We start from the raw sequence: 23,977 nt of genomic DNA on the forward strand, positions 1-23,977 counted from the left end.
TTTTCAATTGCATTATAAAATAAAGGCTCAGAAATGCATATTTGGTGTGATTTTTCAGCTGTGGTTAGCAAAAGTAGCTGGGCACAGTGTTTTCTGTTCTATTAATAATTTTTCATTCTTGTAAAAGAAAACAAGGTAAAATGATGGCAACCATCTGCTTTCTCAATTCTTGTTTGGAGTTCTGTTGGCTACCTCTGTATTCTCTCATACATGACTAATAGGAAAGATACAAGACTAATAGGAAACATAACTGCAACTTCACTTATGGTTGGCTTCAGTTAACAGATGGTCTTTAAACGATCCAACATAAAAGCACACATTTTTATAAAAACTGACCCCCAAACTGCTTCATAAAGTAAAGGGTTTTTTGGTTTTTTTAGATCTTTAAAAACTTTAAAGAAGTTGCAGTATAAAAGAGGCCCTAGAGTACAAAGAACACTTATAATTTCCAACTTAAAATATCAGAGACAAAAGATTTAACAATACGATAAGTATCAGAAATAACACACAATTCCCTTTGCAGCTATATAAAAAGAGGCTGGTCGGCTGGTAAAAATCTTTCCTACTCATATTTTAAGTGTGGCCATAAAATTACAGCAAACAGGTCTGAAAAAAATCTCTCTGCCATGGCTGATATACCCATGATGGACTAGCGAAGGCCAACATCTTCCATATGCTGGTTAAGAGCTGGTTAAGAGGTGTGCCTAAGGCTAGCACTACAGCTGCCTCCTTTGGGGGAAATCGTGAGTGATGGTTCAGCCATCTCTAGCAAACAACAGTCCTCTAACCACTTTCCCCAAAGCATCCCAACTGGCTTTAGCAGCAAGTTGCCGCCAGAGAAAATTGTCTGAGGTTCCCTGTGTAGCACCAATTTCTTTTTAAAACAGCCCCTATATCTTACCAAACGATTCAACTGCTGTTCAGTGCAATGATAATCATCCAGTGTACCCTCCTCGGGTCAGAGGAAGGCAACCAACGCAAGCATCACAACACAACCCACCAAAAGAAATATTAATTTCCTATATACACTCATAGGGTCTGAATTAAGCAGGGAGGAACTACAAACAAGATCTTGGAGTCATAGGGAATAGAATCATAGAATCATAGAGTTGGAAGAGACCACCAGGGCCATCGAGTCCAACCCCCTGCCAAGCAGGAAACACCATCAGAGCACTCCTGACATATGGTTGTCAAGCCTCTGCTTAAAGACCTCCAAAGAAGGAGACTCCACCACACTCCTTGGCAGCAAATTCCACTGCCGAACAGCTCTTACTGTCAGGAAGTTCTTTGGAATAGATCATGCTGGATTGTGGCAAACATACCATGCAACTGTCATGTTTTGAGTGGGACATCACGGATTTAAAGCAGGCATCCCAGTCTCTGATTGGATCCCAGAATGTCCTGGGATCCATGCGTCCTTCCTTGGGCAGCCACTGCACAGGAGAACAACTTTCCCCTTCTCAGTGTCTTAATAAATTAAGCAGGGAAAGAAAATGGCTGTGGTGGCTGCAGAGAGAAATCTGGCTCTCTACCAATCAGAGCACCTGGCAGGGAGTGCAACAACGTTGATGTGATGGCAGAGCATGTGATGGGATAGCAAGGAAGGGAGGACAGCCCTATGCTTTGCCTTGCCCAGCCCCGCTGGAGTGCACAGTGTGTGTGGCCCTGGGGGACCATGAGCCCAGCAGGAAGACGGCCGGAGCACGTGGAAAGGAATGAGACTCAGCAGTCGGGGTGTGAGTAGCAGCAGGAGGTGAAAAGGCTCTGGGTGCTCTCTGGCAGCGGCAGCTGCTCAACAGTGACTCTTTACCTTCCTCTCATACCAGAGCTCAAAGGAGGAGAAATGTGATGCAGGGCTAACGCTACCACACCTTCTCTGCACTGCTTCTGCCCCTGGCTCAGACTTGAGCCAGGAGTGAAGCTGCAGTGTACCGGAGCCCAGAGGAGAAGAGGAACGCCACTACCGCTTATCCTTCTCTACACTGCTTCTCAGAGGTGCCCGTGTCCCTGATCCCAGCTTAAAAAGATTGGAAAGTATGGTCAAAATCACCCACCTGCCCTGAGCCTTAAAAGCAAATTGGAAGACATTTCCAAGCTGATTGTTCTTCCATCCAATTCATCCTCTTGCTGTGAGCAAACCAACCCACTTTGCTAACTGGTCCATTGTACTCTGTCATTTCCCCAGCCCTCATTTTAAAAACACAAACCTCACAAACATGATGTTAGTTAACTTGTGTAAATCAAGTCGCACATCATCTAATCTAGAAGTCATTTGCCTTGAAATTTAACTTCTCCTATTTTTCTAAGACATGTAAATTGTTCTTTTTGACAAAGCTAGGCCAAGTCAAGTGTATTTCAAAAAATATCCTGAAGAAGGAAATTATTTTAGGAAATACATTTGCAGAAAACTAGAAAATCTTTGTGATGTACTAGAATGACTAACATGAAGACAAAGTTGAACAGTACTCATTGTTTTCTTTCTTCCAACAGTCGTAGTGTAATTCAGTTTTGTTGCAAATAAGCCCAGGTACATTTTTAAAGGCTTATTTTATTTTCTGATTAGCTTAAGCCTTGACTATTTAACTATGGCTCAATTATGTTAATCAATGAACAGTTGCACTGGTATTGTTCTTTCATGTACAAAGCAAGCCCCAACTGGGCTGTCTATTTTTTGCAACAAATTAACTTTCTCTCCCTCTCTCCCTCTCTCTCCTGCCAAGGAACGGAGGATAGACACAAAAGTTATTATCTGCCTATGAGAGTATGTCAAATGCAGAACAATGGGACTTTGCTTCCCAACATGCACACCACAAATCAGGAGAATGGTTTCTTGGTATAAACATGAGGATTTTATATTATCCTAAATCAGAATTATCTGAGTTTTCCTAAGAAGGAAGGGTATATGATAGTTTCTCCTACCCAATTTCAAAAGTGTCATGCAAATAAAATAAAAATTAGGAGTAGAGGAATAAATAATGCTGGCAACTAATAGAAAGCGGAAAGTAAATTTGTATCACTCAGAGAATCTGCTGTTCTAGAAGCATCATCAGCATCTGTGTCTGAGCAATTCATCATCGCAGGGAGATGGAGGGCTAGAGGAGCAGAGCCAAGCTACAAGCCAGAAAGACCAACACACACATTTTAAGAAGGTTATGGAACAAAAGAACTCATTTTATCACTTGGCTTTACCGCTTGAGAAAATGGCTCCTGGTGCGCTGAAGTCCATGATAAATGTGCCCCCTCCAGATCTTTATTGCCCTTGTAAATCACAGGACTGACAGCAGTTAATAAGAAAGCTTTTGAGTGGTTTTGAAGTTTTGCTATGCTTTGTACAAATAAAGCCTCATAGTAAAGAATTTGCTAGTCCTCAAGATATGGAAAAATTATTGCAAGTGAAACCTTTTTTTATTGTGTTTCCTTTTTCATACTGAAAAGGGAGTATGTGTTAGGAGGATGAGATGATGAAGCCAATCCAGACATGTTGTGTTTCGGTTTCTTTTACTGCTGGTTTTAATTATCTTTAATTGTTTTTAACTGTTTTTATTGATAATTTTAATATTTCTTATAAACCGCTTAAGAGGTTTTACTACAATCCCACAGTATATGAATTGAGTTAAATAAAATAAGCAAATAGCCATTTTAACTTGTCTTTCTGATCAGAGCATAATGCCTCTGTCTTACAGGCGCTGGCTCTGGTATTTCTAAGCTTTGGGGCAGGGAATGCAGAGGGGAAGGAGGAGAGGGATGTTGGAAACCCAATTTCCAGCAATGCAGTGGAAAGGACCAGGATTCTACAGCTATAATTACTGGGTAATTATGTTTGGTATCTTTTTTAAACAAAGCAAGTGATGGTTAGGTTTCTATTAAAAGTGATGATTCCAAATACTGGTCAGAGAGAGTGACACTGACTGCCAGCTCACCTCCTGCATGGAACAACAAAATTATTCTAATCTATAGAAAGGAGATACCACAGAAGGCAGCTGCCATGATAGGATAATCCATATCCTGAATTTATACTAGACACCTATCTTTTCCTACAGTGACAGCCTCATCCTGGGCAACACAAATGGACCTCCATTCTAAAGTGATTTGCCCCAGTTCAGTGAATGCAATCTCCATGTGGAAATGGAATTTCTGCATGTAAATCTACTGTACCAGATGTGCTGAGTAGAGGATGACAGACCACATCTAGCCATGTGATAATACGACATGCATAACTACACACAGCATTACCCCAAATGTATCTCCATGCGTCAGCTCATGTACATTAAGCATGGTAATCTGAAATTATAAGAAGAAAAGCAATTGTAAGAATAACAGTAACTTAATATGGCTAGAACTCTCTCCCAATCTCCCCCCCCCCCCAATAGCCCATATTACATAAGACGTAGTGGTTATGTATGCAAGAACACCATGTGGAGATGTGTGGAATCCATGGCCCTCTCCAGATGTTGCTGAACTGCAACTCCCATCAGCCTCAGCAAGCATGGCCAATGGCCAGAGATTATGAGTTGAAGTTCAGCAACATGGGGAGCGGGGGCAAAGGTTCCCCCACCTGGTATGGAGATCAGTTTGGATACACATTTAAATTGAGAGACACCAGGGAAGATGCAGGCTCAAACTTCTGCAGCAGTTTTGCTGGGACCATGCAGGTACACACAGGACAAACTCAAGCATGTAGGGGACAAAGGCTGTGCTGTCAGGTTTTGCATCTTGCTCACAAAAAGCAACACCCAGGAACAACTTGTGAGCATGGCTGGCACACAGTGCTTTGGATTTGCTTTTCTTCTTCTACGCTGTGGAATCGGGTGAGATTTTGCACTTGCAGAAAACTTGCTCTGAAAGGAAGCCATCCCAAACACAGGGCAATCCCTGGACTTAGGAAACCCAGTTTCCCTTTTGATAGCTTCTAAGGACCAAGGAGTTCTGTTTTGCTCCATGATTTCAGAGCTCATTCCTGCACAAACCTGGGCCTAATCATTCAGTTCCCTTAAATGAAATGTTTGTTTAGGCAGCAGAAGAGAATAGAAAGCTACTGATGATTAAAGCACTTGGCTTTACAAAATCTACACCACACCCCGCCCCATGCTGGTTAACAGCTAGGTGTTCTCCCAATGGTGGAAACCCTTGAAAAGCTCACATCATAATTTGAGAATCACTTGCCAAATCATATAGGTATTGATGTTTGCTGCTCTATAGTTAAATCACATCAAATGTCAATTTAATCATCTCATTAGCTGGCTTTTATTGAGCTTCAAAGCTCCCTACATACTTCTGCAATTCTTTGATTAGGCAACATATAGACTGTATTTGCAGTTTGCATCTGCCAAGTGATTAGCTCAGTGGTCCTGCTAATCTGTTCGTCTCAAAGGCATGGAGGTTCAAATTCCTCGGAGGAGCACGCTCTGTTTACATCTTTGGGGCATAATGTCACCATGCAACCTTATGAGCAATATCAGCAAGCAAACGCAACTGCCTGTTTGCTAAGCTAGAGAGTGATTTCAACGACACGGTGCAGGAGGTAATGAAAACACTGACTACCTCTCCCTTGGTCATACTTGGTTAGCACTCAGTAACCTGCCTAGCTTTTATACTTTCTTACTAAGGCTATCCACTGATTAACTATTTTTAGTCAAATTAACCGTAGTCCTGTTTAACAGACTAGTGTTTAATTATCCAGTTAAAGCAAACAGCCCGGTTGCCTCTATAAAGGTAACAAGTTAAGGGGATGTATTGAAGATAACAGTTCCTCCCACGTAATTAACAAAGACAGATGGAAATATTCTGTTCAAAAAAATCATCCCAAATATAAGAAATGATAATTAATAGCATCAGCAGTGAACACCCTCCAGCTGCAGCCAGCATCGATTCCTCTGATTTAAAATCCACATTCTAAATCTGCGATTAATGAATTAATCGATTAACATGCTGATTAGTTTGATGAATGTTCCCAGCCACACTTCTTGCCAAAAACGCTGATGTAAGAGCCAAGAAGAGAAGTCGGGTGTGTGATTGTCACATACATAGAGTCTGGATGGCAAAGGTCAGAACAGCTTACTGGTATTGCTGGCCCGCTGCTCCGAATTGTATATCTTTTCTGTCCCTTGGTTATTGCCTGACATGATTTAACAACTGTAATTCCTTATTTAACGATGTCAAAGGTTTTTAGGAAATTGACTGTATTTCACCAACGATATATTTCTTCTTGATTACCGAGTGGTTAAAATGATTTTAAACCAAGACAGCAAAATAAAGCAGTAATAAAATCAATAGAAGGTGCTTAAAACATTCCTTCTATTAGGTAATGGCATTTAAAATATCCGTAGCTTGTAATGGCACTTAGGATATGCCCAAAAATCAATGAGCTAAATTACTTATTGAACTAGTTAATTTGAGCATTGAGTTTTATATGTATATTGATAAAAGAAGCTTCCAAAGGCAGCATTATCAGTTCTGTTATATGGTCAGATGTCTCCCCCTGCTGGAAAGAAGAAAAGACTCCACCCAGAAGAAAAATAGAATACTGTACTGTGTTTTAGGAAATTGTGTGATGTAAGGTCTAGAAGTGCCACAAGAGGTCCCCTGCCCTTACTATACAACAATAACTTCAAACTGATTCAGCACAGGCCACACAGGGCTATTTAGGGGGCTCTTCCAGCTTATGAACAGAGGAAGCTGCGTTCTTCTAGGTCAGACCATTCACCCGCCTAGCCCAGTATTGACTTCTCTGACTGGCAGCAGCTCTCCAGGGTCTTGGGCAGAGAGAGGCTTTTCCCATCACCAGGTACCTGGAGATGCTGCCAGGGATCGAAGTCGGACCTTTTTGCATTTCAACGCTGCCTTAACATCATCTGATTTTAGTCTCTGCTCACTTGACAGCGATCATTCAGTTTTAGCGTATGGGGGTCTTTTAGTTTTTATTGGATTGTGCCAGTGTTAATGCTTACTTATTTAGTTGCTAGGCTTGTATATCACAATGTATTGCTTGGATTATTATGTGCTTTTTTAAACTCTTTGTATCAGGGTTATACATCACCTAGAGGCTCATTGCAATTCGGTGACTGATAAATGTAACAAATGATATAGAATAAGATAAAGTAAATAAACAACAGAAGTGCTTTGCATCATAACGTCTTCTTCCATGAGAGCCCTTTTGGAATCAATATTGCAAAAACACACAGTAAACAAAATTAAAGCCATTCAAACTTTTAAAGAGAAAGGTTCAGGAGCTGTCACTGGCAGAAATATAGTATTATGCTTGTGGATCTTTCCTGGGTTTGTATCCTGTCCTGCAAAAAGTGTCTAAGGGCAGCTTACACAACATCATAAAAGCAATGTTAGAATAGTAAAATCCATTTGGCAAATGAAACTTACAAAAATAAAACAGCAATGGCAAACCAGTCTAAATTCATACTGAAATTACGGAGGGAGGGGGGAATAGGTTTTAGCCTGGTGCTGAAATGAGATCAAAGCAGGCTCCAGGTAGGCCCCTCTTGAGAAGTGTTCCATAGGCACAACTGTGACAAGGTCCTATTCAGACATCATGCTCCCTCCTGCAGCCTTTTGCTTCACTTCCATCCAAGCAGGCAAACTAAGCAAATTAAGAATATCATGGGAAGTTGCCGTATCCCAGGTCAATCCACTGGACTATCTAGCCCAATATTTTCTTCTCTGACTTATAGTGGCTCTCCAGGGACTTGGCAGAGGCCTGACCCATCTGCTGCTATGGGTTTTTTTTTTAACCAGAAAAGCCAGGTATTTGTCAGGGTCCAGCTACACCCAGACTATGAACCAGAGTCTCCTTAGAGGTGGAGGAACAGGGGAAGCAGGAACACAACGCAACGCACCCACCCACCCACACACCCCAGAACACCAGCACTGCCAGCAACCCTGAGGAATCCTTCATTACTTTGAACCCTGATGTTCCAGCTGTAGCATAGAAGGTCAATTACTGGTTGCCTGAGCTCCCATCTGGGTCACAGGAATCCCCTCTGTCGGCCATACTGCAACAGGAGTGGTGGAGCTGACAAGCTAGCCACACTTCAGAATCACCCAGGTGTCTCTGAAACACCAAAGAAAACGTATTTTACCCAATGGCAGTGAGGATCAGAAAAAAATACTTGGTTGAACTTCACTCTGTAAAAAATACTGGAAGCTGAAAAAAGAAAGAAAATAAATTAAGTGCTCTGGGAATTTTCTTCAACCTCCCTCTGTCCAACAGCGTTTGAGCAAGGACCCTGTAGTGATAACCTCAGGTCCCATCAGGTAGCAAGTTTTTTCTGTCTCTTATGAGGAATAATCTCTGACCAGAAATCCAAATCATAAAAGGTCAACGCCTTCCCTTAAGAGACTAAAATTGATCCATATAAGACCTCATATTGCGAATTCCTGTTGCAGTGCCTTGTCAGGGTTGAACTACTGGCCAAAGGACTTTCTTCATTGCAGATAAATCTGTATGAAATCTTGCAATGCTGCTTTAAGAAACTTTTTTAAAAGCATCTGAGGTGCCGGGATTTCTGCAAGCAGTCACCCATTTCCTCTTCTTTTGAGAACAGCCACTCATGTGCCCATCACTTCAAGACCATGATAGTTGTTCTTCTTTCAACTACATCTGCACATTACATAGGAAGATGCCTTATAACAGAAGCCCATCTTCTAACTCAGTACAGTGGTACTGAGTGGTAACTGAGTGGTACTGAGTGGTAACATCTTTCCAAGGTTTCAGACAGGGGACATTCCTTCTCCCACCTGGAGATGCCAGGGACTGAACTGAAGACCACCTACCTGCAAAGCAGATGCTCTAACCATTGAGGTACCACCCTTTCCCATTAATAAGCCAAAGCAGCTGCCAACATCTGCAGCACACTTTTAATTAAAAGCACATCTCAGCTCAAGGCTCTTGCTCCTATTTGCGTCCTGTGATCTACGCTGGTGTCCTCCAGGTCCCCAGGTACAAATGCTCAGAGTACTGAGTTTTACCTGCAATTTCTAAAAAGCCTTGGATCTCCTTACTTAAGAAGCCACTTTTCTTCCCATGCCACAATGCAGCAGGTGAGATCAGAAGAGGCACCTGAGATCTTTCTCATTATCAAAGAGAAGGTAGAAGCAATAGAGTGCTTTCTGGAGAGACTACTTGGGACTGGCATGTGTTTTCTCCTTCATCAGAAGGAGGTTGAATTCAGAACACATTGAAAGAAGTTAGTCACTTCTTTGTGGGCTTTTGCAGGGGGAGATGTCACTCAAGAGTCTTCAAGGAGGATAAAGCATAAAAGCTAATCTTTCTTATGAGGTGTCATTCAAGGCGGGGGTGAGGGGAGCTTCAAAAGAACAGCAACAGAGACCTGTAATATATTTGTGAATGAACCAAATGAATGTATCTGGGTATCTTCTCTTATCTGAAGCCATCCCTATAAATCAAGATCATGCCTTACAAGGGATTAATTAACACACATTCTGAATCACTGAGCCAGAAAACAAGCTGGTATTTTCTGCAAAAATTATGACCAATTAAGTGGTTCTATAACATCTACTTTCCTCAGCAACAGTGAGAAATTCCAAACAAAGACAAGAGACAGCAGCCAGTGTGGGCCAATAGAGAGCTGGTCTTGGACCTGGAGAATAATTCTCACCTCTGGGTGACCTTGGGCAAGTTGCCACCTCAGTCTCAGTATTGGTTAATCTGTATGCTATTTGCACAGCACCTTGTAAAGCAAAGTTCTTCAGGAGTGGTTTAAATAAGTATAAGAACCTGAATAAATTGCAGCTGCCAACTCATGGTTGCCAGAGGACACAGTGGATTATTTTATGTGCTTCTAAACTACTCTGCTGTTTGGGGTGATTTGCCTCAAACCAAAGTGTTGTGCTCTACTGCCATGGTCTCGAGGTGGCCCATATTAATAATAGCTCTGGAAGAAGTGGGCTGAGACAAAGCACACCACTCAATTCCCTCTTAACAGTAGGATCATAAGAAACGACCCCATACAGTCTTGGTCTATCCAGCCCAGAATTAACTATGCTGACTGGCAGCATCAGCTCTCCAAAGTTTCAGAGTTTCTGTCCCTGTAGTACCTGCAGATGCTGATGTGGATTGAGCCTTAGGTAGGACACTGTCTGCATGCAAAGCAGAGGCTCTGCCACTGAGCCACAGCCATTCCCTTAATATTTTGGAGCTGGAGTGGATGACTATTGTAGATATAAAAAAGCTGCTGCTGGTTGCTGTTTAAGCTCTTGTTTTAAATTGTTTTGTGCTGCCTAGTTTTCTCTCTCTGGATATAAACATGTGGCTCCCCCAACATATGACTCCAGAGTGAATGCAGCACTGGACAGATAGAAATCTTTAATGTTGCAAATGTTTCCTTCAATTGTGGAAAATGTGTGTTTGTGTGCATGCGTAATTTCAAATAACCGAGGAAGCCCTCCATTTGGAGCATGTATTGCCGGAGGAAATATCAACAACCTCAGATATGCAAATGACACAACCTTGATGGCAGAAAGTGAGGAGGATTAAAGAATCTTTTAATGAGCGTGAAAGAGGAGAGCACAAAATATGGTCTGAAGCTCAACATCAAAAAAATGAAGATCATGGCCACTGGTCACATCACCTCCTGGCAAATAGAAGGGGAAGAAATGGAGGAAGTGAGAGATTTTACTTTCTTGGGCTCCTTGATCACTGCAGATGGTGACAACAGCCACGAAATTAAAAGATGCCTGCTTCTTGGGAGAAAAGCAATGACAAACCTAGACAGCATCTTAAAAAGCAGAGACATCACCTTGCCAACAAAGGTGCGTATAGTTAAAGCTATGGTATTCCAAATAGTGATGTATGGAAGTAAGAGCTGGACCATAAAGAAGGCTGATTGCAGAAGAATTGATGCTTTTGAATTATGGTGCTGGAGGAGACTCTTGAGAGTCCCATGGACTGCAAGAAGATCAAACCTATCTATTCTTAAGGAAATCAGCCCTGAGTGCTCACTGGAAGGACAGATCCTGAAGCTGAGACTCCCTTTGGCCACCTCATGAGAAGACTCCCTGGAAAAGACCCTGATGTTGGGAAAGATGGAGGGCACAAGAAGAAGGGGACGACTGAGGACGAGATGGTTGGATAGTGTTCTCGAAGTTACCGGCATGAGTTTGACCAAACTGCGGGAGGCAGTGGAAGACAGAAGTGCCTGGCGTGCTCTGGTCCATGGGGTCACGAAGAGTCGGAAATGACTAAATAACAACAACAAAATGTGTCTTGCACGTGTTAGCAGCGATACAGGTTCTTCCCTGAAACAAAATCTCGGGTTTTTTCCCTCCTCAAATTTCCCAAAATTTCCTAAAACACGTAGAAAAAGTATCTCTGGTGGATGCTAAAGCCACCTCCAGACTTAGGTTGTGAACGAAAAGCACAAAAAGGACGCTTAAATCATTCATCAACGGCTTCCTTCAAGAATGTTCGGGAGGCGACTGACCGTCGCATAATGGCATCCCTCCTTTTGCCCTTCTGAATATGGCGACGCTACCGCCCCACGCCGCCAACATGGAAACTTCTCACAGGAAGCCGAACTGAGAACCCTTTGAGACCCTCCCAAAATGGCGTCGCTTCCCCCCGCCCACAGGCTGAAAGGAAGTCGCGTGACGTCACTGCGGCTGCCCTTCCCAAGATGGCGCGGCTGCCCAGCTCCTCCCTCAGCATCGCTTGCTTCACACCCGGTGCCCTGAGTCACTGAGAGGCGCTTTGCTTACCGGGAGAAAGAGGCCAGGAACTAGGCCAGGACGTGGAGGCCGCGAAGCCGCCGCTGCTATGCCGGAGCTGGCCGTGGAGCGAGTGGTGGTCCACCCGTTGGTGCTGCTGAGCGTGGTCGATCACTTTAACCGGTGAGGGAGGCGGCGGCCGGCCGGCCGGCCGGGCTGAGTCATGGCCGGCAGGCCAGGGCTTAGGGAGGCAGGGTGGCCGTAGGGCTGGGGTCGCGCTTTGCACATGCTCAGGGGCAGCGAGCTGCGAGGAAGCTACTGTAAAGAAGCGCCGGGGCGGAGGCCGCGGAAGGACAGCTTAGTCACGGGCCCGGGCTGAGGCCGCCTGTGCTTCTGGACCCCGGGTTTCGGTTGGGAAGACCCTCAGGGTTTGGCGAGGCCTCGGAGCAATAAAGGAAGCGGCTGCCTTTCTCGCGGAGTGAGGCCGTCGAGCCCAGGGGAGAGGCCTGTCTTATCTGCCTGGCTCCCCGATCCTCCTCGGAGCAGCTTTCGGGGGTTGAACCCGGAACCTCTTTCCTTCTGCAGGCCAAGCGGCTGCTGTCTCCCTCTACACCCCAACAAACGGGCCTTTGGGCCAGAGACCTCATGGAGGGGGGCTGGATGCTACTTTTCGCCGACTTGCTTTGTATGTTTATCGCGGTGTGTTTACCGCGAGTGGAGCAAGGATGAGATTCATCTTTTGCCACTGCTTTTCCAGACTCTTGAGTGGAAGAGCGGAATATAAGTAAACTGATATGACTTAAAATATACCTGCTTCCTAAGTAGCAGCCACAGCTGCATGCATGAAATACATGCAACCAGCGCATGGCTGTGCCAGCTTGACTGAGGAGATATGTGGCAGAGCATTTGCTTTACAAGCAGCAGGTTCAGTTCAACAACATCTCTGCCCCAGAAACCACACCTGCTAAATGGATTTCAGAAGCAGGTGATGGGAAAGGCCATGCTCTGACATAGACTTTGGAGAGTCACTGCCAGGCCAGGCAGTGCTGACACTTTGGGGCTAGGTGGATTGGTGGGCTAAGTCAGCTTTTGTATGTTGACTTCCTCCATTAACCATCAGAAGAAGACAAGCCATCAACACTCAGCTGCCTCCTCCCTAGTGACTATCAAGACTCCTTCTGTTGGGAGTCTTGGCAAGTTGCTATATACTCTTTCCCTCCCACCTTAGTTATGCTGGTTTTCATTGCCCTGAGTTGATAAAAATTCAGTTCAGGAATAGTTTATGCTGCACATCAATGTATCTCATCTTTCTTTTGATTTTGCCTTTCTATTTTAGGATAGGAAAAGTTGGAAATCAGAAGCGAGTTGTGGGGGTTCTCTTGGGTTCGTGGCAGAAGAAGATTTTGGATGTCTCCAACAGCTTTGCAGGTAAAGTGACGCCTGAGATCTCTATGGTTGTCTAGCAAGCCAGATGTGGTTGTAATGTACACTCCTACTCTAACATTTTCCACCCCATTAATGGATTTGGGGAAATTTGGGTTTTTCCCTTAAATTGTTGGTGGGGAACCTGTGGCCCTCTATATGTTGTTGGACTCCAAGTTCCATCAGCAGCATTTGGAGGGTCAGAGGTTCCCCACCTTTTGTCTTAAAGTGAGAGACCCAGAAAAGCTTAGTCATAAATCTCAATTGAAACTTGGTTGATAGTCTTGAGTTTTCAACAGCCCTCTGATTAAATAATAACCCAAAGGGGCCCAGTTAGGAACCTGCTGGATTGTGTTTGGCGAAAAGCTTAAATGCGGTCCCTCGAGTTCTCAGGCTGTCGGAAGCCAGCCTTAGCTTTCCATAGTCTCCTCCAGGGAATCATCATCCTTTCATCTACCTTTAGTTTAAATCTGAGTCTGCCCAGTTCTAGAAACTTGTGATCTCGTCTAGTCATTAATCTTGTGGGCTGCAACTACATGTACCACATACTACAGTCAATACTGTGGTAGGAATAGGTCCTAAATCAGTGGTAGGGTATCTGCTTTGCTTGCAGAATATACCAGATTCAATCCCCAGTGGTATTTCTAGGTGGGGCTGAAAGACTCCAGTTTGGAGACCCTAGGTAAAGAGATTGACTTCATCACTGTAGTTAAAAAGATGCTTTTATTGTTTACCACATGTTGTTTGTCTCCCTGGACTCCTTTGGGAGGAAGGGCAGAATATGAATACAATAAATAATAATGGTATCTTCTGTTCCTTGGGGAACTTTTGTAGGTCAGTCGTTGAATGCATGCTTTGCTCACAGAATGTGCAGTCCCTGGCATTTCCATTTAAAAAGGACCAAGTGGCAGCTGATAAAAAACTCCCTTCCTAAGACGCTGGGTAGCCACTCAGGAGACCAGTACAGGGATTGGATAGTCCAGTAGTCTTACTCAGTGCATGATACTTGCTATTTTCAAACACCCTGTGATCCTCTCATGGAGGGTGGAATAGAAATTTTAATCATCCTCACCTCTGTAATGTCAAGACTGGATCCCATTCTAAGTGACTTGCCAGCTTCCCAGAGGCATCTGTGAGAACAATGTGCTGGACTACCTGGACCCTCTTTGACCTGATCCAGCAGGGCTGCTCTTAATTCCCACCACATGGGATGTAACTTGGCAAAATGGTCACTTTCCTTTTTAATATTTATTTATGATTTTCAATTTTATTCATTTCAGTAATTTTACAATCATTTTAACATTTCAAAACTTGACTTCCTTCCCCCTCTTTGTGGTTCCTTAAATTTATTTTTTATATTTTCTGCATATTCCAAATTAACTTAATTTACTAATTTATTCGTCTACTTTAAATATATACTCTTGTAAAACTGCAGGTTATTACAATAATCCCGCCAATGTTCTCACTGTTTACAGGTTATTTGTAAATATTCAATAAACCATTTCCATGGGTTTTTTTTTTAAAGGCTGGAAATTCATGCCATGATTTGGATTCTCTTTTTTTTTACCCACAGTCCCCTTTGATGAAGATGATAAAGACGACTCTGTATGGTTTTTGGACCATGACTATCTGGAGAACATGTATGGGATGTTCAAGAAAGTAAATGGTAAGCAATGCTTGGTTAGCCAGAAGTGCAAGCCACAGCTAAAGCTATCTCTGGGAAAAGCCAAAAAGTGATGTTACTTAAATAACTTTGCTATGACTGCTCACAGATGCTTAGTTAAAAAGTTTTTCATTTTGGAGATGAACACCTCTGTTAGTGAGAAAAAGAAGGAACTGGGTCACCCTTCAACATCAGATTCTGCAAAACCTCTAATGTTTTAACCTAATGCCCCAGCAAAGAAACCATATTTTAGACCAGTGTTTCCCAACCTTTTTTGGGCAAAGGCACACTTGTTTCATGAAAAAAATCTCGAGGTACACCACCATTACAGCCCCGTGACGTCAGCGCGCAGCGTCACGCCGAGAGGGACGCACGAAAGTGTAAGTTTCAATTTTTTCCCCTCCCCCTTGCCTTCCTTCTGTGCCAACCGCCAAAAAGCCAAGAAAAAAGCCAAGACTTTAGGGCAGCAGGTCGACACGGAAGAAGCTCCTACCTAAGGACAGGTGCGACGGCCGTGTCCTCTTCTGCCACACTTGGCAGCCCTGCCTCACGGTTGTGACTCCCACCCTGATTTCTCCCCGCAGGTCGAGCGGCACAGGCAGCCCAATGTGTCCAGCCCAGACACAAGCCCCGCTTCCCCACTCTAGATCCTGAATGCGACCAAGTGCTCTGGACTCCCGAGCAGGGTGGGAAAGAGGACTCGCATCTGGTAGCCTCTGGGCTCCTCGCCTGCTCGAGGGATGGCATTGCAGGCAAGCTGCCGGCCGTCGCCATCGCCGCCCCCTCATGCGAGTGGACCTGCCCGGAGTGGTGGGCCGGGGGAGGCTCGCTCTCTGTGGGGATGTGGCCTGCACGCGCGGCCCCGCTTCCTCCTGCCCAGGGCTGAGCTCCTTACCCGCGATCTCGGTCTCGCGCACGCGGATCCCACTTATTCCGAAGCTCGTGCCACTAGCCGGGGCTCTCACACCGTGCCAGGGCGCGGCGGCGCGGCCCACTGACGTCATCGCGGCTCGTCGCCGCCCTCGACTTCCCTGTTCCCTCCCCTCCCTCGGGTCGCCGTGGTTACCGAGGACTGCAAGCTGCTCGGGCGAGCGTGGGGCATTAAGTGGGAGAAGGAAAATTAAAATTAAAACTCGCCTGAAGGCCGCCTCTACGGATATGAAGCTATCTTTCGAATTTTTTAATTTTTCCCGCGGCACACCAGGCAACATCTCGCGGCACACTAGTGTGCCGCGGAACAGTGGTTGGGAAACACTGTTTTAGACTACATGCTACTTGAAGGAAGGGTCTTTTATAGCTTGTGTATGCAGTAAATAGGCTTTTTGTTGTTCATTTGTTTGGCAAAGTCCTCAAGGTTAGGCATATCTCGTCTATTTTGCCAACGTTCAAAGTGTAGTATTCTGTACCTGTAAAATTTATTTTGAAGTTGATGTTCAAGTCCAGTAAACTTTGGATGTAAGCAATGTCCAGTATGAATGATAGGCTCAGGTTGTGAGAAATTCTAAAGTCTCATCCCGTTTGCTATACAGTGGTGCCTCGCAAGACGAAAAGAATCCGTTCTGTGATTCTCTTCGTCTAGCGGTTTTTTCGTCTTGCGAAGCAAGCCCATTGACAGATTAGCGGCTTAGCGGCTGATCGGATCAGCTGATAAGCGGCTTAGTGGCTTAGAAAAAAGGGGGGGGGAACCCGCAGGAACTCGCAAGACATTGTCGTCTTGCGAAGCAAGCCCATAGGGAAATTTGTCTAGCGAAGCACCTCCAAAACGGAAAACTCTTTCGTCTAGCGAGTTTTTCGTCTTGCGGGGCACCACTGTACAATATCATTGCGTGTAGAACCATGCTTTATTCCTGCAAAGTCCCACTTCCAGTGAAACAGTAGAAGAAGGAAATGGCTCTTGGAGGTAGAGCCCTCTTCCAGCTGCTTCGTGTACTCTGACTCTCTTTTTCTTTCTGTGTCTTTTTCCTAGCCAGGGAAAGAATTGTGGGATGGTACCACACAGGTCCCAAGCTGCACAAGAATGACATTGCTATCAATGAGTTAATGAAAAGATACTGCTCAAACTCGGTAAGAGCCACTCACAACCTACAAATCCTGACAAGGCTTGCTATTTGATGTTACTGCAACTTGTAAGAACAAGTTGGAAATGGCAAGATGATCCTTTATGCAGTGGCAGGCTGCAGGTTACTGGAAGGAGACTGGTAGGTTTTGTTTTCCACCAGTAGGCACTAAAGGGTTTCTTTCAAACAGGTATTGGTAATTATCGATGTAAAGCCAAAGGACCTGGGGCTGCCCACTGAAGCCTACATCTCTGTGGAAGAAGTTCATGATGTGAGTATCCTGGGTTTATGCACATCAAGTTGCTTTTTCTTCATACATTTCAGTGTCAACCAAAGGACCAGACTAAAACAGGCTGAGCTAATAACAGGAATGCTGCCTGTACCTTGCTCATGTCACTCCTTTTGCAACCAGCACCCTACAGAGTATCTGAAAAAACTCTGCTTAGGATGAAAGAACTTGTCAGTGTTTATTATTAATTCAGTTCACACTTCCTTATGAAGGCAATTTAGGGTTAGTGTGTCTCTTCCATTGGCCAGTTATGGCTCTGTTCTTATTCTTCAGCAACTCTTAGCTTCTTATGCAACAATTGTAAGTTTTTCCAGGGTTCAGACACACACACACACAAAAAAACCACACACATTCTGCCCAGAAGTTGAATAAAGGTGATGACTTTCATGCCTGGTCTCTGCTTGCTCTTGCACCCCAAAGGATGGGACACCCACCTCTAAGACCTTTGAACATGTGACCAGTGAAATTGGAGCAGAAGAAGCGGAGGAAGTTGGGGTGGAGCACCTGCTACGGTAAAAAAATACCTTTCTTGCCTGTCACTTCAGACTTCTTAGCTTGTGTTCTGCTTACATAGTTACTCCTCAAGATAATACAGGGAGGCAGGCATTCCCATCTTGCAGATATAAAATAATGGATGCAGAATGCCTTTGACCCCTGCAAGGCCACACACCTTGCCAGCTTTAATAGAGGCATCATCTTTAATTTATCCTGACAGCCACCCTTCATTGGGATCTAGTGGTACCCTATCCCTTAGCCATGCAAATGTGCCACCATATTTCCTATGCTGGATTAGGCCAAAGGGTGCCCATCTAGCATCTGGTCTTATCCTAAGGGGAAGCCTACAAGCAGAACCTGCACCTCCCCACAATGCAATTGATATTCGCTTACATCCCCATGTCTTTGTATGGGTTGGTTGGTCCAGAGGAGATTCAGATTTCTAGTCCAAGTATAGAAATGCCCAGCATTGATTTCCGTAATGTGGCAGAGAAAAATAATTCTATTCCTTCTTTCCTGCCAACTGGGTTCTCATGTTCTGACCCCTTTCTTGGCTGTTCCAGGGATATTAAAGATACCACTGTAGGCACCCTTTCTCAGCGCATCACAAACCAGGTCCACGGCTTGAAGGGACTGAACTCCAAGCTTCTAGACATCAGGAGCTACCTGGAGAAAGTGGCCATGGGCAAACTTCCCATCAACCACCAGATCATCTACCAGCTCCAGGATGTCTTCAACCTGCTGCCTGACGTCAACTTGCAAGAGTTTGTCAAGGCCTTCTATCTGAAGACCAATGACCAGATGGTGGTGGTCTACTTGGCTTCACTCATTCGCTCTGTGGTTGCCCTCCACAATCTCATAAACAACAAGATCGCCAATAGAGATGCAGAGAAGAAGGAGGGGCAGGAGAAAGAGGAGAGCAAAAAGGAGAGGAAGGATGAGAAAGACAAAGATAAGGAGAAGAGTGATGGCAAGAAAGAGGAGAAAAAAGAGAAGAAGTAGAGTAGGATTTTGTATTTGTATATTAAAACCTTGTAAACTGAACTCTGCTGCTGGCTGTAGGTTTTTTTGTTAGTAGAGGCTTGAGGGGTACCCAGAACTGCTTTGGTTTTTAGGTGGGTAGCTAGATAGAAGATGAGATGACCTGAGCAATATCTGTTTAACTGGACCATCTATGGCAGGGATGATCATAAGCACCCCCAGGACTTTGCATGGCCCTTGAGGTGCTTTCTGGAGATTTTTAAGCAATTGTTGGATGGCCATCTGTAATGCATGCTTTAGTTGAGATTCCTGTACTGCAGGGGGTTGGACTAGATGACCATTAGGCTCCCTTCCAACTCTGATTCTATGAGATTCTCACCAGCTCTGCTTGAAGTCTCCTTAAGTGTTTTTGGTTGGCTGGAATGTGTCCCATAATTCTTAATATTTCTAATTGCCTGGATGGATGAGAGAGAGGAATGTGTGTAGAAATAAAAGCTGTTACATAAAGGGGAAATGTATATTAATTTCTCCACCTACTTTTGCCCCTGCCTACCACTGCCATGTGGCCCTTTGACTGAAAAGGGTGCCCTGTCCTTGATCTGCATACAACCTGAAGCAAGAAATGGCACTAGGGCAGACAGCTTGGTTAGTCTTTGCTTTAGCAAAAGCTGTCAGCTCTGGCATGGCATAATGCCTCTTCAGCCAGCTACAAAGACAGAGTCTTAGTCTTGTTTGCTCACAGTGTTCAAAAGCAGGTCCCACGGACACCCCCCCTAAACTGGACTATCCAGTCTGGCCAGTGAGACCATAAGCTTAATCCCATAACCAAGAAAGTCTGTTATGGGGGCATGCGCTCCCAGATGCACACATCAGAGGTAGACCACAAGCCAGCTCTTGCCTGGATTTGTTCTGAAGTACAGCAAAGACAACAACAACCGGTACATCTTTGCCAGAGCTCATGCAGTAATGAGCTTCAGTCGCCAGGTGGCAGCAAACACTCATGCAGCTGGCTTTAGAAATCATCGTCAATACAACCCCCGAAGTAGGGAAAAGTTTAAATGACATACAAGCCATCAACAGTAAAACCATCAAACAACAAGAGAGTAAAAATTGCACATTATCCACAAAAGAGGCAAGTTCTTGACCATTGCAAAACAGGAGAGGGTTAGAGAGATTGCTTGCTCTGAGGTGACCGTTAATTGCTTACCACTGCCACGTATGTCCACCTTGTCCAAGAACAAGCTGCCAAACTTTTGGGGCTAAAGGAGATTACTAGGAACCTGCCTCACCCATAGCCTCTTTCAAGACAGGTGGCATGAAGGGGAGATATTTCGCCTTGACCAGGTCGTTTGCTTTCCACTTCCCAGACCTAGTGGTTTAAGGAAGACATCTTTACTTAGGAGGAGGGTAGAGAGATGGAAGAAAGGAACATGGGCAGAATCTGGGTGCTGCATCAGACCAAAGGCCCATCTGACACCCCATTCAGTTCTCGCAGTGGCCAGTCAAATGCCAGTGGGAAGCCTGCAAGCAGGATCTGAGCACAACAGTAACTTCCCCTACTTGTAATTTCCAGCAACTGGTATTCAGAGGCATATCACTTCTGTTTTTGTCATTTTCCTGTTTTATTTCTTTTTTGTTATGTTTGTTGTTTTGTAATAATAATAATAATAATAAATTTTATTTATATCCCGCCCTCCCCAGCTGAGCCGGGCTCAGGGCGGCTAACAACAATCAAATAACAATCAGATAATAACACATTCTAAAAATATTTCATTATAAAAATTAGTTAAAATCAAATTGATGGCAACCGATTAAACAAAATTCTGTGCCGGTTGCCAGAGGAGGGAGTCAGGCTGCGCCCTGACCAAAAGCTTGGCGGAACAACTCTGTCTTGCAGGCCCTGCGGAAAGATGTCAGATCCCGCAGGGCCCTAGTCTCTTGTGACAGAGCATTCCACCAGGTTGGAGCTGCAGCCGAGAAGGCCCTGGCTCTAGTTGAGGCCAGCCTAACCTCTCTGAGGCCTGGGACCTTGAGGGTGTTATTATTTGTAGACCGTAGGTTTCTCTGTGGGGCATACCAGGAGAGGCGGTCCCGTAGGTACGAGGGTCCTAGGCCGTATAGGGCTTTAAAGGTTAAAACCAGCACCTTAAACCTGATCCTGTACTCCACCGGGAGCCAGTGCAGCTGGTATAGCACCGGATGAATGTGATCCCGCGGCGAAGACCCTGTAAGGAGTCTCGCTGCGGCATTCTGCACCCGCTGGAGTTTCTGGGTCAGTCTCAAGGGCAGCCCCACGTAGAGCGAGTTACAATAATCCAGTCTGGAGGTGACCGTCGCATGGATCACAGTGGCTAGGTCAGGGCGAGAGAGATAAGGGGCCAACTGCTTAGCTTGGCGGAGATGGAAAAATGCCGCCTTTGTTATAGCTGTAATCTGCGCCTCCATAGAAAGGGAGGTATCGAAGATTACACCCAAACTCCTAACGGACGGTGCTGGCACCAATTGCACCCCCGCAAGAGATGGGAGTTGCCCCCTCGATCCCATATCGTCCCGCCCCAGCCAGAGGACCTCTGTCTTCGAAGGATTTAACTTCAACCGGCATGCATGCATGCGCGCACACATAAATACGCGTAAATATATGTAAATACCTAGCTTTTGTGATCAGTACACCTTGCTGGAATGAATTCTGTGAATTATTTCTGCATTCTGTGAAGTACTTCCTTTTGCATGTTTTAGGTCAGCTACCAATCAGTTTCAGAGCCTGAGGTCTTGTTTTATGAGACGAGGGGAAAAGATTTGCACTTTTCTCCAGCGCAGCATCCTTGATTTTTGTTTCTTCCTCTCTCATTGCTTTTGCACACATCTGTCTGAGGCCCAAACAGAGACCTTTTTTTGCAGAACTTTTATTCTGTTTCTGCTTTTGCTTTTTCAAGTGGCTGCTCATTTGCTGTAGGGAGACCTGAAACTAGGATTCAAACCTGTGCGGAAACAAACACAACCTCTGCATTTCCCTGTGAAGTCTTTTTTTATCTGCTTTTCTACAGCAAGTCAGATACCCAGGGTAGGCCCTTTGCTTAGGACAAAACCTCTGTAAGATGTTTGTTCCTGGAACAAGAATTGCTAATTTACAGGCTTTTTGGCCCACCAGTGAAATTGGAGATTACGACAACTGCCGCCCTCCAATTCCCAGAGCGGCAAGAGCAGAGCTCTGATACAGCAGCCAAGCCTGTGACAACGGTGACTTCAAACTCAGCCCCCACTGCAGCCCCTCTAATTACAAAGGAAACTGCCTGTTAAGGATTGGCAGCAGTTCTCCCAAGTGGCTTTGGCAAGATGCTGATGGAATCCAGAAGGGCTTTTCTGCAAACTAGGAAGGAGGTCAGACAGCCAAGCAGCCCAAAGCTGCTTGTGTGAAAAAGGACATTCCCCCCACCCCCTTGGAGTCCTGGCTAGTCAGATGAGAAATTCAACACGAACACAGTAGCTGATGGTGGAAGGAATGAGAATCAAGGTGACAATGGTTGAATAGAACTATCTAGAAGCCAGTAGGCTGCTGCTTATTGCAAGACTAGATCATGTCCAAAAGATCTGGTTTCATTAGTTGATTCAGTACTCTAATTGCCTTTGGCAGAGTGAAGAACATTGTAGAGAAATAGCTGAAGTTCTGTGTTTTGCTAGGGAAAGAGAGATGAGGTACCTACCTCCAGACCTGTGTGCAACATGCACGGATTAGGAGATGCTCCTAATTGCAAGGGAAGTCACCAGATTTGTTTCACAGCTGTGCTGTGCTGGATGCTCTCCAACATCTTTGCTCGCTTGGATAAGGAATTAACATGTGCACTAAGGTAAAGGTAAAGGGACCCCTGACCATTAGGTCCAGTCGTGGCCGACTCTGGAGTTGCAGCGCTCATCTTGCTTTATTGGTCGAGGGAGCCAGCGTACAGCGTCCGGGTCGTGTGGCCGGCAAGACTAAGCAGCTTCTGGTGAACCAGAGCAGCACATGCAAATGCCATTTACCTTCCCGCCAGAGCGGTACCTATTTATCTACTTGCACTTTGATGTGCTTTTGAACTGCTAGGTTGGCAGGAGCAGGGACCGAACAACGGGAGCTCACCACATCACGGGAATTCGAACCGCCGACCTGATCGGCAAGTCCTAGGCTCTGTGGTTTAACCCACAGCGCCACCCGCTTCCCTGTAACATGTGCACTAACTACTGGTAAATAGATTGGTGCTAAAAAAGCCAAAGTTTGGAAGTTTGACTGACTTTATAGGATTATCATGGCACAGGGTGGGCAGCCATTTGCCTCAGCTCAGAGCGACCTGCTGGTTCTGCTTAGAATGCCCCAAACAATACACAGTCTAAGAGGGGGGAAATGGGATGCTGCCCTCTACAAGACCAGACTCTGTCCATTTAACCAAATAGGGTCTGTTCCTGGCAACAGGTCTTTCCCATTGCCTACTGAGCCTTTAAAATAGGCATGGGAACTTCTGCACACAAATGTGCTTCACCTTTTGAGCTATGGCCCCTCCCTAGTAGAAGATGAAGTTGCCTTTCATGAGAGTTCTGCTGGCCTGTATGATCTATTCCACCTGGCTGTGGCTCCACAGGGGCACAGGCTTTTCAGCCCTATAAGCTACAAGCAGGGCGGAGGTCAGTTGAACCACTGATCTACTGACATGTGCTCCCCCTGCTTTCAAAAGTGTTAGTCCAACAGAGGCAAGAAACCTGTGACCTTTCAGCTATTTTGGATACTTCACTCCCATCCACCATAGCCAGGGATGATGGGAGTTGTAGTCTAGCAACAGCTAGAGACCCACAGGTTCTCTCCACCCCCCGGCCACTTTAAGTTATCTTGGAAGTGAGAGCCATTGCAAGCTGCCTTAATAGCACTGCTTCTAAAATAGCCACTGCCCTCTTGTCTTTGGCCCAGCCTTCCTCTCCGTCACTTTGCTGCTATTTGGCTCCATTGCTTTTGTTTTCTCCTGGGAGATGGAACAGAAAGCAAACTAGCTTGAGAGCCTGGAAGATGGCAAAGCTTGCCCCAACACCTTCCAAGCCGTCACACCCTAACGCTGGCAGGGGCCGCTCACCTCCAGTTTGGAATGTGTGAGGGTTTCACTGGCCAAACAAGGGCATGGGGCTCGCCCTCCTGGTTTCCCAGAGTGACTCCCCCAGCAGTGGGAATTTCTGGCCGCTTTGCTTCCCCAGAGAACAGGGTGATCTTCTTTCCCTGCAGCAGAGCTCACAAAGCCAGCCTGTGCCTCTTGGCCAAGCTAAACATGTTTTGCTGCTCCCTCCTTCTGCCCATAACACAAGGCTGCTCTCTGCCTTCAGGGACAAAGCCATGCTTTTAAAGCCAGCAGAGAGGAGGGGAAATATTTCCGCTACAGG

At 45.3% G+C, this 23,977-nt stretch overlaps 2 protein-coding genes and 1 long non-coding RNA gene across 3 annotated transcripts in view; 2 read left to right on the top strand and 1 right to left on the bottom strand.

Annotated features, from left to right (window-relative positions):
* The window catches only part of NQO1 (NAD(P)H quinone dehydrogenase 1), a 187,833-nt gene that overhangs the window by 107,088 nt on the left and 56,768 nt on the right, over nucleotides 1–23,977 (top strand). The window lies entirely within an intron of this gene.
* On the bottom strand, nucleotides 6,107–11,550 carry LOC310711692. Its single transcript, XR_014528593.1, has 2 exons — nucleotides 11,454–11,550; nucleotides 6,107–8,062 (listed from the first exon to the last, which is right to left on the bottom strand). It is a non-coding gene; the product is annotated as an uncharacterized lncRNA (long non-coding RNA).
* Nucleotides 11,624–18,646, top strand: PSMD7 (proteasome 26S subunit, non-ATPase 7). The gene is made up of 7 exons (XM_083513789.1): nucleotides 11,624–11,859; nucleotides 13,013–13,104; nucleotides 14,672–14,764; nucleotides 16,728–16,825; nucleotides 17,009–17,089; nucleotides 17,528–17,619; nucleotides 18,166–18,646. The coding sequence occupies exons 1-7, from the start codon at nucleotides 11,786–11,788 to the stop codon at nucleotides 18,602–18,604; spliced, it is 969 nt and encodes a 322-aa protein (XP_083369915.1). The 5' UTR covers nucleotides 11,624–11,785; the 3' UTR covers nucleotides 18,605–18,646.

This window comes from Podarcis liolepis (genome assembly GCF_965112155.1).
Source record: "Podarcis liolepis genome assembly, chromosome: 7".
Classification (NCBI taxonomy): domain Eukaryota; kingdom Metazoa; phylum Chordata; class Lepidosauria; order Squamata; family Lacertidae; genus Podarcis; species Podarcis liolepis.

Excerpts from the sequence above, each read along its gene's own strand:
- PSMD7 (XM_083513789.1), top strand. The coding sequence starts at position 11,786 with ATGCCGGAGCTGGCCGTGGAGCGAGTGGTGGTCCACCCGTTGGTGCTG. Across the intron at positions 14,765-16,727 it reads GATGTTCAAGAAAGTAAATG|CCAGGGAAAGAATTGTGGGA; the intron begins GTAAGCAATGCT and ends TCTTTTTCCTAG. Across the intron at positions 17,090-17,527 it reads CTGTGGAAGAAGTTCATGAT|GATGGGACACCCACCTCTAA; the intron begins GTGAGTATCCTG and ends TGCACCCCAAAG.